Raw genomic sequence first — 13,423 nt, forward strand, 5'->3', positions numbered from 1 at the left:
TTGAGTGAAACCACTCAAAAACGACATAGGTAATAAGTATAAGTGATTTTGAGTGAATTCTGTTTTGAAATCAAGAAGAGAATTTCTCTTCTGAGAGGCGAAGCATTTTCGTGCGAATAAATAAACGCTTTCAGCAGGCTTCCAACTATTTTTTTTATTCTCACACACAAACGTAGTTTTTATGACCCGAGTAAAAATAGAAATTGAATTTTTAAAGAAAAAAATCTTGAGCGCCGCACCATGATACATACATAATTTTGGAATTTTGAAAAATAAAAAAAAAACTACCGACGAGAAGGAGATTCGAACCCGAGCACTTTCAATTAAAAGTCCAATGCTTTAACCACTTGACCACCAAGTCATGTTTGCATGAACTGGCAATTTGTTACTTAAGGCAAAATAACATTGAAGACGACTTAAACATTTGTATAAGTAGTACGAGAATAGAATTTTTTTCATACAAAATGAAATAGTGCGGACGTGCTGCAGTCGTGGTGCAGCGGCTTTGGTACAGCGAATTTTTTTCATATTTTTCATTTTTTTCAAAATGAAACGGTGCGGACGTGCTGCAGCGGTGATGCGGCGGTTTAGAAATTTTTGATCATAGTGCGGACGTGCTGCAGCGGTGGTCAAAAAGTGCTGCGGACGTGGTGCAGCGGTGGTGCGGCGGAATTCCATTTTTACTCAGGGAGAAATGGAAGAACTGTCAACTTTTCAAGAGTTGGGAAATATGAGCTCGGGAGTAGTTCTCGCGTCTAGTTTCAAATAAATGAAAATTGTGGACAATAAGAATAATAAATACCGAAAGTTTTAGTGCTTACGTTGCACCTACATATTTGCATCTATGTAAATCTTCATCCATTTAATTCTTTAAAGTACAATATTTTACAAATAACCCATTTTAATTTTGTTTTGACACATAAATATGACAGTACAGCTGAGCTGATTGATATCAATTCTTTTCGGTCCAGTTCTGTTTTTTTATTCATTACAGTCTGGATATCGTCGGTCTATTCTTTTCCATACCAAAAAAAAAAAAAAAATAAATAAACACACTCCATCTCCATATTACCAGCTATGATTAAGTGCTTTAAATATAGGGGTGCCTTTGCAAAAATTAAATTGGTTGAGGAATATAATATTATATATAATATAAGGTTTTTCAAAAAAAAAAATTGGAGCGCTTTTTTCTTCAAAGATGAACGAAGATCAACCCAAGAGCGCCTTTGAAAAAGTAAAATAGAAAAAAATTGGGGCGCCTTTGTGAAAGTAAATATAATTAAAACATCGATTGGAAAGATTTCGTTATTTAAATAGACTTTTGTAAAAGTTCATGTCTCATGTCTTGCGCCCCTGGGCGACAGCCCAAGCTGCCTCTCCCCTCCAGGGGTATTACTTTTTATTAAGTCTAATGCACCTATTTCAATTTCTTTTATTACATTCAAATACGTAATTAAAATGTTATTAATCACTGCTATTCTTATTCATTTAAAGTCATTCTTAATTTAAGATATTAAACATCCGTATCCGCATCTGCAAATATAAACTTTCAAAAACCCGCATCCGCATTCATATCCGAGGATGTGAAAAAAATCCACAACCGCAACATCCCTAGTTTGTATAATGTAGTAGCCTGTTTTCACTAGAGCCCAAATAAGATAATTACGCAAATTACCTCATTTAGAATGTCAAATTCTATAGACAAAAAATTAAATTTGAAATCAGATCTGACCTCATTTGCGAAATTATCTCATTTGGGCTCTAGTGAAAATACGCTATAAAAAAGCCAATTCTCAAATTAACACGGACTGAGGTCACTCCTATTCTTTTAGTTCAAATTCTGACCACCGGTATCGCACTACAACTTTATTAATCCTCAATACCATCCCTGATAATACATTGTCAAAAATTATTTTGGCATTTGAAATAACAAAAAAGAACCGGCAGCAATTTAAAAGCAAAAACAGCAATTTTATTATAAAATTTCATGAACAAATGCAACAAATTACACCAACTATTCTCTCTGAAGTAATTGAAAAAGTGTTAAATCGTATAGAAGAACGTTTGTTAAATTCACACGAAAAACAATGTACGTATTAAAAAATATATTCAATTTATTGCCTAACCTCACAAATACTTTGTTTACTTTATGCCCTTTCTTTTTAGTAACAACTCAGGAATATATCGAATTAAATGTTCTTTTCCAAGAAGAGGTTTTGGCTAAAGCTTTTCATATAATCGATACACAAACAATAGTTTCTTACCGCCAAGAAAACACAACAAATGAACTAATTGAATTTGCTGGTTCATGGCCGTCCCAAACGGTTTATAAACTTTTTCCTTTTATCAACTTTTGCCATTGTACTTTTTTCAAAGACGAAATTCTTAAAGCACCCGAACCAGCTTATTACACTTGTGAACATGTTATTGCCGCTCGATTGGCAAGAATTTTAAACAAACTTAAAATTGAAATACTTCCAAAGCATAAATTCAATTTCATACAAAAACAAATTGCTCCGCAAGACTAAATGCACAATTCAAAGATTTTATACGAGAAAGGTATTTTAAAAAATCTTAAAATGTTAACGCAAACACAATATTCAAATTTCAAATTTGCCGGACGATTGGATAAGGTGAAGGCGTTTTATGCGGGAATGAAGGCAATAAGTTTTGGAGAGGTAAGTACGGATTAGTAAAAATCGGTAATTAGATAAGCACTTGTAACTTGTAAGCAAAAAGATCAAATCATTCTCATACTTTATGTTGTAGACAGTAATTGCTATTGCTCTCGATGCAGTTGAGATGAATAAGAGTTTATTGTATCGTTAAAAAGCTTGATTCATTAGTTTTAAATCAAGACTTCAATCATGACAATCTTTCAAGGCCTTAGAAAGTGATCGTAAGTGTTGAAACAAAAACCTGAGTGAAAATTAAAAAAAAGGAGTGCCTAGCTTAAAAATTAAACAATTGAAAGGAAAAGGAAATGAAGTGGGGGGGTCATGCCAAATATTTTTTACAAAAGTTTTGATAGGGTAACGTACCCAGTGACCGACACCCTTAAGGGATAATTTGTGTTTGAAAATTCATAACTTTCCCTACACTGCTTCAATTTTAATTATTTAAATGGTTAATTTAACTATAAGAAATGGTTTTTAAGTATAATGAAAGCATAAATAATTTAGTAATTCCTTAAAAATATCAAAATTAAAAATGTAATACCTTACCGGTTTTTTAGTTACCGACACCATTTTTTCAGTAGTGGACACCCGATTTTTTTAGTAATGGACACCCATATCTAAGCTGCATTTACACTCTTGGTTTTATCGCCGGTGTGTAAGATGTCCGTTTTTGAATTAGAACCAAACAACAAGACGGTTTTACTACTGACATTCTCTCGTTGTACGGTGTTAGTTAGATAAAACTGAGAATGTAAATGCAGCTAAGCATTCAACTATATTTAATGCACTTTGCAGATCTTCGTCTTTGTTTTTCTTCTGTTTTTGGCCTTTTTAAATAATAGCCTGAAATGTCGACGCCGATGAACACTCAAGTATACTTGAAAATACTGTTTAAACCTAGCTTACAGTTCAACTTATAACAAAACTTAATTTTCAATACCTGGGGTCGAATCACGGTAAAAGAAAAAGGTAGGAACAGATAGCGTTCATACGTTAACAACCGTGTGCCGTGATTTGACCCCTGTTCTCTGTTCTACTTTAGGTGGGCTATTCTGGTTCTGTAAAAAGTTTGATGAAAATAGTTTTCATCGATTCTGATTCAGTGGAAACATGGAAATTAAAGTCAAAATTCTATCATATGAAAATAATTTTCTCATCGAAATATTTTCTGTGAAAAGAACAATACGTACCTGCCATGATAGCAAAAAAAAGGAGCTCGAGCCCACATAAAAAGATTAGCAGTCGAGCAATACAAACAACCGTTGAACTGCGTACCCACATATATGAAAACACAAATTTTGATGGAAAAAAGAAATACATCCTTTTTTTTAACAAGAAAATTAAAAGTTGAATACGTCAAAAATTATATTTTTACGATCATAAGTTAACGTTTTGACTATTGCCGTATCTATTTAATCAGTAGAAAAATGTAGGGACAGGTAGCTTAAAAGCAAAAATGGAATGATAAAATGAAAAGTCGAATGAAAACTCCGATGGTGAAAATTTTATCATTTTATTTTTTCACAGAACTAGAATAAGGACCCAGACAAAACGTTACATGCCTTAAAATTAAAAAGAAAGATTTAGGAACACAAAGAAGATTTGACCTCAAACTTGAAGGTGGAATTTTTGTTTGTAAATTAAACGCTAGTACCTATGTGTGAACTTAAGGGAAATAAAAATAGGCAAACAAGGGCTAAGTTTTTAGCGTGTGCATAAAAATGACTGTCAAACAATACACACACCTTGCATAAATCGAATGAATCGTTTTCAGATTCCTTTCACACTTTTTCAAAGTAATTTTACACAGTCGAAAGGAAACCCACTTTATAAACTTATTTAAAAGCGCTACGCGATGCTTTGAATCTTTTGTTTTTTTACACGGTGAACTGTAAACTAGGCCTTAGGGGCAAACAAAAAGTGGTTTGAAAATAATTGGGCCTATTTGGCGAGATCTTTTATACTGCTATTCTGCAGAAAAAGAACGGTGTCCATAACTAATATCATCAAACGTGCCTAATTGCGCCAGTTATGGACACCAGTGTCAGTCACTGAATTTCGTTGAACATTATATTCTAGTTATGAACACCCCACGTAAAATTAAATTATGTTATTATTTTTGTAATAACTTAAATTGAAATAGATCTACAAAGCAATTCTCTAACAAAATATTCAATTTTAATTTTTGTACCATATACAGATATATTGTTTAAACAATGATTTGTACTTACGTCTTTCTTAAGAATTTCTCAAGTTTCATGCACTTCACAGAGGTTCGAAACTTGCTACTTTTATTACTACAAAACCAATCACTACCAACCATGAAGTAAAGTGTTTTCTGATAGAACATACATGCCTGAACACGTTAAAAATAGTTTTCGTACGCTACACCCTAACAAAACCTTAAGAAAACGGAAAAACTGTGCCAGGTGTCGGTAACTGGCAAGGGTGTCGGTCACTGGGTAGTTTACCCTAGTAGGCATAAACTTAAAAATGTGCTATTTGAATTAAAAATATTAAAGTTCGCTCGTTTTGCATTTTCAATCGAACAGTTCAAAGAGTTCTAAGAATAATAAGAATAGTACCTACATTCTAAGCTACAATTTAAGACAGTAAAAACTAACGTTAGGTGTGTTTTTTTGTTTATCTATATAGATTTTGTGCAAAACAACGACATCGGGATTTTTGAAATCCATGCAAACATTTGGCACCACTGTACATACACTTTGGCAGCTGTCTGTCAAAAATGTTGCTGTTTCGAGTGGAGAGGCCATTACATACATGTTGGATACAAAAAAAATTTCACAAAAAAACAAAAACCATTTGTATGGCCATGGCATCCATGTTGGATTCAAAAAAATTTGTTTTTCACATAAAACCAAAAATCATTGGTATATTCTTAGCTACATTTTAAGCCCATAACCATTAACATTAGTTGCGCCGTTCTTGTGTTATAAGCGTTTGAAGGTAGCCATATTGATTTTTTTTTTCGATTGTTAAAAAATCAAAAGTGGAAACTTTTTTATTTTTATTTCTAAGTTTTCGAAAAAACTTTGGTAATTTTATATATATATTTGTTCAACAATCTTATCAGGATCCATTTAAGACTTTGATCTGAAAAATGCATTGCGTATATCTCGAAATATTAACATTTCAATACAACCATGTCAAACAAATTTTTGATTATTTTTTTCTATGAGAGCTTTTTTCAAACCTCATTTTCTCCGCTTTTTTTTTACTTAGTATTTTGTAAAATTTTTAAAAATCAAAATAAACAAAATGAAAGGTATCTTTGCACACGGCAAGGACCCTTTTCCGGTGGCATAGTTCGGCCACCCAGAGAAATGGAGCCGATGCGGATATTGCATCTTTTGATTTTTGCTAGTAAACCAAGTTAAAACTCTTTTTGACTACAATTCTTCGCTTTGACTGGAGAACTGCTTTGAATTTAATTTTTGCCTTTAATCTTATACCTATGGTGTGTTATTTACCGTTTAAAATGCTCAGTATCAACAATTTTCCTAACAAATACTTTTTTTTTCTTTTGATACCCGAGTACCCGAGTACCCGGGTATTCGGGTAACTAAACAACCGGGTATCCGGGTACCCGGGTACTCGGGTACCCGAATACCCGGGTACCCGGCTACCCGAGTAATACCCGAAAACTCGGGTACCCGGGTACTCGGGCGAGTACTCGGGTATCCGGGTATCAAGAGCTCTAGTTTTTTTTTTTTTTAATAACTAAAATTGTAGAAAATTTACTCTTAAATAATCCAATTTATCATTTGATCGTGTTTTTTATGAGTTTGGACAACGTTGGTTTGTCAGTTTTGCAGAGCATTTGCTTACGTTTTCTAATTGACTTTCAGTCACTTTTAGTAAAAAATTTCAAGCCTGTAGTTTCGTTATTTTTGCTAATTTTTGCGAAAATATGCACGAGAAACATGCATTTATTTCCAAAATATATCAAAATATGCAAAAAAAAATGCAAAATATGCAAAAATATGCTCTAACAATTGTTTGCCATTTTAAAGGAAATCTCCTGATTCGTATACATAGTTCGTTGCCATGCTTCCAAGGTGTTTCTAAAAAAACATGCATACAAGTCCTTCGATTGAATAATTTGCCTTTAAACAACTCATTTAATCAACGTATTGTTTTCCGCTAGCCCAGAATTATTTTACAAGTTAAAATAAAAATCATATTTATTAAATAACACTGGTAACTTTCAAATTAATTGTCATTCGTTTGCCTAACCTCAGGCAAACGAATCGCAAAGTTTTGCAAAAACAATTGCAATTGAAAATGCAATTTTTTTTTAAATTTTGTATTAAAATTGTACGCGAATTTGTATTTCCTTTAACACGAGGGGGTTACAGGATTCAAATACCTCTGTCAAAATAGTAAAGACATAAAAATATTTTTGGCGTAACAGAAGATATTAAACAAAATTATGCTAGTTTTAAGGTAGATATCTTTTCGAAATTTCAAACATCAATACTAATTAAAGAAATGCTTTAGATCACTTACTAAGGATTTTACAATATTCGGCTCTGATTTCGTCAGCTTTCAGGTATTTATCAGCGGTTTATAATATAAAACATATTCAGTTATATTTATTAGACTTTCTTAAATTGATTTTCGAAGGTTATTTTAAGTGACCTAAGCTTGCCTAAATATTTAATTTGCCTTTAGACTAGGTTGCTTATATTTTTATCTATTATCGGTTTAGTCAAAAAATATTTGGATTTTAAATCCATACAAAACTCTACAACACAGCTTTATTTGTAGCCTATCAATGCCTTATTTTTATTGCCGAACGAATCAAAATAATCCTAATCCAGCATAGCGGTCGCTAAAATATGACCACCTCTCCAAATATGAGAAAATAGTTGGTTTGAATACCGAAATTTTTTTTTAATTTTTGGTAGCACATAACAATTTCTTGTTTAAGTTTTGAGTTCTTGGGGGGGGGTCATGACCCCGTGACCTCCCCCCTCTGTATACGCCGTTGCTCATACAATACATTACTTTTTTCAAAATGTTGGAAATATGCTTTATTTAATAAAAATAATAATCACATTATTCGCGGTTAAGACAATCTACTCTTTTGTATAAGTTTGACAGCTATAAGACAACAATAAACAAGGTTTTTGATCACATTTTCCAAATTTAAACAGTTATATAAAGTTATACAAAGTTTATAAATATAGTGGAGTAACTCAAAAATTGGCAATATTATAGGGAACCCGGCCGAACAGCTTAGATTTTGATGATCTTTTTTTTCAAATGTCGGTAATTAAAAATACTTTAAAGTCTATAGATTAAAAATTGCCGGTGTTGTCGTTTTGATTTTTTCAATTTAATTGAAGATTTTTGTGAACAAAAAGAAATTTTTTTCAAAAATTTTTCTTAAATTACATAAATTTTTTGATGCCAAAAGATTGTCTAGGAAATTCAAGGAAAAAAAATATATGGGAGTGAGGGACATCATTCAAGCGATAGATGCAATTTTCTTATTAATTGACTTCAAACACAAAAAAAAATATTTGAACACAACGGCAACACCTACAATATTTAAAAATACATTTTTAAAAAGCTTAAAGCTTAGTCACATTTGTAAAATTAAAATTAAGTAATTTGAATGAAGGGGTTTTGAAAGATTGGTAACTGAATTCAGATTTTTGAAAAAAAAAATTATTGAAAAAATTTTAACATGTCGTTTTTATAACTTTTACGTAATATAAAATGCATTCATTTTCAATTATTTTTGGCCACATTTATTATTATTTGAAATTATAAAACGAAATGTCAATATGTATTACGGTTTGTGAAAAAAATTAAAAAGTATTTCATTTTCGAAGAACTTTTTTAAATAGAAGTTTTGAAAAAAAATTTAACTTTTTTTTTTTAAGTTCAACATCTATATGTTTATAAAATTATTTTTTATTCATTTAATAACCCTTATTATTGAAAGTTAAATAGTAAAAATTTAAAGTTTACCAAAGTCTTTGAAAAAATTAATTATTTCAATGCAAAATTTCAGTTTTTATCAAAAAAACTTATTGAAATTGAAGTAATTTTTAATTCTTTTTCAAAAGTGTGATATATATTACCTTTTCTTCTTCGGAATTCAACTGATAATATTTATGGCCAAACATTTTTTAAAAACAAATTCATATTTTCTTAGAAAAAGTTTAGAAAAAAGTCATTTTAACTTTTTTAATGACATTTTTTTTTTAATTCTGAGTTTGAGGACCATTTTCTCAAAAACTCTTCATTAAATTTAGTGGATAAAAATTTAAGAGATAAGAATGAGCTTCTGGCTTTTTAAAAATGTATTTTTAAATATTGTAGGTGTTGCCGTTGTGTTCAAAATATTTTTTTTTTTTGTTTAAAGTCAGTTTGTGAGAAAATTGCATTTATCGCTTAAACGATGGAAGATTGTCCCTTACTCCCTTATATTTTTTTTTTCCTTAAATTACGTAGAAAATCTTTTGCTATCATTTGTTTTATGAAATTTAAGCAAAAAAAATGGTTTTGTTCAAAAAAAATTTAATTTTAATTTTAAAAAACAATACGGCAACATTGGCAATTTTTAATCTATAGACTTTAAAGTATTTTTAATTACCTACGTTTGAAAAAAAAAAATCGTCAAAATCGGAGCTGTTCGGCCGGGTTCCCTAATAATTTGTTTTAGTTAGGTACTCTACTAATAAGGGGGTTAGCTTCTAATCCAATTTTCATTGGCCTGATGAGTTTCCTGACTGTATCTTGGAGGATTGCTTCCCACTCGTCTACCAATGTCGCTTTAAGTTCATTAAATGTTTACTGTGCTGTATTTCTGGCCATAGCTTTTCTATTCATCATAATCATAGACTTTAACAAAAACAGAAAATAGATAATTCGTAAGCAAGTTACAAACATCCCTTTAAAAGATTTTGTCCTTCAAACGAACTATTCAATTTAATTTCTTGTACAACAAAGAATTTTGAAGAAAAAAAAAATTTGAAAATCGTTGAAGCGGTTTTTTTTTAAATTGTTTTTATTTTTTTTAATAATAATTTTCAAACATTAATTGATACGCCATAAGGACAGTAAATATTAATCAACATATGAAAACGAAGTTTCAATAAAATTCATTGGGCCGTTTTCAAAAAAAATTTTAACCTTTTTTTAAAAAATTGTTCTTAATTTTAATATCAAGGGCAACGGTAGTGCCCAGCCAAGTTCTCTAGCAACTTTAGCACTACACCCTTATTTACAGGAAACAACTCAGGCCATTCATTTGTTAAGCTGGTAAAAACCAAACTCCTCAGCTACTTACGATGAATAGTTTCTGAGATATAGGGCTTCAAAAAAACCGCCCATTTCTGCTGAATTTTCAGCAAATATTATAGAGCACTTCTGGTTATCGTACAACTTTTAAATTTAATAGAATGGTAGAGCTGGTAGTTTATAAAAAGGAAAAAAATTTAAATCTGAGAATTTTAGCCAGGGGGCGTGGCAACCGCCTTTTTACGCTGAATTTTCATAGAGCATTTCTCACTTAAAATCCATCAGTAAAAATTGAAACATCAGGAATCTGAGCTCTTTTACTGATGAGCGTTTATAGCAATCAGTAAATTTACGTCATTGAATTAAATGTTTATTTGACATTCGCGCCTCAAGAAATTGTTTTACTGTTGATTTCATCAGTAATCTTTTAATGATGGCACCGGAACAGTAAAAAAAATTAAACGCCATCAGTTAAACGAAATTTAATTTTTTTGGTCAGCTGTTCATTAAAATAAAATTTCACCAGTAAAATTTATAAAATGAATTTGTGTATAAAATTTAACACAAAATGCATTGATTCTTTTTGAAAAAATTAGTGGAAATATGTTTTCAATTTATTTCATCAAAATTTTCCACAAAATATAACATTAAAGTATTCAAAATAGCAAAACAAAATTTTTACTGATGGATTTTACTGATAGCTATAACTGAGCCCTATGTTGAAGTTATGCTGGCAAAAAAAATACTGAAATGTAAAAGTGTACCAAGTTCTAAAGCTTGGCTTTAAATTTGTATGAATAAAATGTTGATTGTTTACTTGGCAATTTTTCAAATAGCTTTGAAAATCAGTAATTTAAAGAAAAATTGTCCAGAGAACAATCAACAACAGTAGCGAGCAATGCAAACGAAAGAGGTTTAAAGAGTTTTGAACAAGAACTAAGTTACCAAATTTGGCATATTGAAACTGTTTTATTTTCATTAAACAGATTCAATTTGTGGAATATTTTACTCCAAAACCATTAGTTGGTAAATATGCGTTTTTAGACGAGCAAAAAAATGCAAATGTTTTTATAGTTTGCATTTTTTTTTGCTCGCTACTGTATGTCAATAAAACCAACGCATCGACTTCAATTTTAGATTTTTTTCATGCTAATCCTACAAAAAACCTTCAACTTTTTTAATACTTTTTTCAATCATAATCGATTTGAACCTCTCTTTTGAAAAATAGCTTCTTGCCTAGTTTTGCATGGGACCATCGATATGTATCGTTTTAATATTTTTGAGTATTTCCTTCGTCGTTTTTCTTCACTTTATTGAGGAATATACTCCAGATTTACCCTTGTCTCTGGAGTGATGGAACGTATAGATATGAGAGTAGATTTTGATTTTAACTTTGTGTTTGCAATTTGTTATATTTGAAAAAACCTATGTATATGAAACAACAAACGCTTAAACAAATGTCAGACACGAGTTAATCCGGAGCACTCCTTAAAACTAAAATTAATCCGGAGTAAAAAATATTTACCCTACTCTGGCGTGAAGGAACACAAAACCACAAAAAGTTCAAATATAAGAACTAAAAGGAAGTGAAGGAAAACAACACAAAATATTTTGGAGTGTGAAAATTCGGTCTACAAACACCCTGAGAGTCATTTCTCGATCTGTGAAGAATTTACCATTTTACCACTTAGCAAATCACAATAAATCCAAATGCGATTCCGAAACTCATAATGATAAGATGTCATGAGTTATACTTTTATTTTATACATATTTAAAAATTTAAGAGCAAGCAGGTTCATGTGGTAATTGAGATTCTATTTTGGTTTGATTGTTTTTGTTTTGTTTGCTTTCCAGGCATTATTAATAATTTTAACAATTTTTAAGTATGTATTATTTTACTAATTTTGCGTTTTTTTCTTTTTATGTTTTTAGACAGCAAAATTTCAAATCAACGAAAATGGTTTTCGTATTATGACAGAAAATGCTAAAAGCATTCAGGCGAGTCTTTTCATAACCAAAGAAGTCTTTGAAGAATTCTTCCTCGATGGTGAATACAATTTTAGTGTCAACATGAATATACTCGTTGAATGCATTGGTTTATTTGCTGGCAGTGATTGTAGCATGAAAATGTTCTACAAAGGAGAAGGAGCTCCTTTAATAATGGTCATAGAAGATCATGCAGATGAAGATGTCACAACAGAGTGTTCAATCAAAACATCACAATTTGAAGAATCTACAGAATATTCCTTGAACGAGAACAGTCCAAATTACAATATAATTTTTATTCGTGGTCCAGATATGTCGCAGATATTTTCTGAAATTGATAAAACAGCAGATGAATTGGAGATAACTCTTTCACCGAAAGTACCTCATTTTCGTATAGCTACAATTGGTGTAATGCAATCTGAGTCTAATATTGAAGTAGCCAAAACTAGTGATATGATGCTAATGTTTAACTGTAGAGGAGATACTGTAACGCGTTATAAGTGTTCCCATATTCGTCTCACTTCGAAGGCTTTGTCAGCTTGTTCTAAAGTTGCTCTTAAGACGGATTCAAGTGGACTTTTGGAATTACATTTTATGATTTACTCAAGTGATGAAGCACAAGTGTATATACAATTCTTTGTTTTGCCGATGGTTGAAGAAGACTAGGATTAAAAGTTGTTTATTTATTAAAGTTGATGGTTTATTTGAATTTTTTTCGTTTTTTTTTTTTAATTTTATTTGTTTCTGTTGATCTAGAGATAGCAATCAACCCTTTTACTATTATCAACTATCAATTGATAGTTGATAAAAAAAATAAATTTTGATATCTTATTATCTAATTTGCAAAAAAATTGAAAATAAAGAATGATGCAAACCGTTATTTTTTTGAAATTTGATTGAAAAATTCCATTAAAAAAATGACCAGTTTTCCCCCAAATTAAATTTTAAAACACCAAATTTCAGTATTTATCAACCTATCAATTGATAGTTGACAATCGTTATAGTTGTGAATGTATCACTACGCTGATAGAACAAAGTGGGTTCCATAATTATGGCTCTCAATCTTTCTGTTTGCATAAGGAATTGGAAGATAAACAAGCTTTCCATATGAATTAAATAAAACAACTTATTCCTGAGAATAACAGACCTGCTGCAGTTCTGCAAAATATTTTCATTTAATCATCCAAGTACAGTCTGTTGGAAAATGTATCCAACTTATTAGAAGTATGTGTCTTTATTTCTAAGAACGAGTACTAAATTAGTCACTCGTATTTATAACAATATTATCAATTCATTTTTGCAGCACTACTGCAGACCTGCATTTATTATCGCCCATTATGTTTAGAAAAAGAAAGAAGTGCCGTAAATGCTCTTCTTAAAATCCCTCGAAGTATTTTTCTTTGGAAACAATCCAAAGATATTCGTCAAAGTCTATGGGTGTTTTCATAAACGTCGGAAATCTGCGTTAGTGCAATCGTCTT

General features: G+C 30.8%; 2 protein-coding genes across 2 annotated transcripts; both read left to right on the plus strand.

The window, feature by feature from the left end:
* Nucleotides 1–1,912: 1,912 nt before the first annotated feature.
* LOC129917058 (uncharacterized) lies at nt 1,913–2,528 on the plus strand. The gene is made up of 2 exons (XM_055997374.1): nt 1,913–2,089; nt 2,167–2,528. The coding sequence occupies exons 1-2, from the start codon at nt 1,996–1,998 to the stop codon at nt 2,526–2,528; spliced, it is 456 nt and encodes a 151-aa protein (XP_055853349.1). The 5' UTR covers nt 1,913–1,995.
* Nucleotides 2,529–12,651, plus strand: LOC129917049 (cell cycle checkpoint protein RAD1). The gene is made up of 2 exons (XM_055997364.1): nt 2,529–2,678; nt 11,889–12,651. The coding sequence occupies exons 1-2, from the start codon at nt 2,529–2,531 to the stop codon at nt 12,606–12,608; spliced, it is 870 nt and encodes a 289-aa protein (XP_055853339.1). The 3' UTR covers nt 12,609–12,651.
* Nucleotides 12,652–13,423: the final 772 nt, after the last annotated feature.

The sequence above is a fragment of the Episyrphus balteatus genome, chromosome 3 (assembly GCF_945859705.1).
Source record: "Episyrphus balteatus chromosome 3, idEpiBalt1.1, whole genome shotgun sequence".
NCBI lineage: Eukaryota > Metazoa > Arthropoda > Insecta > Diptera > Syrphidae > Episyrphus > Episyrphus balteatus.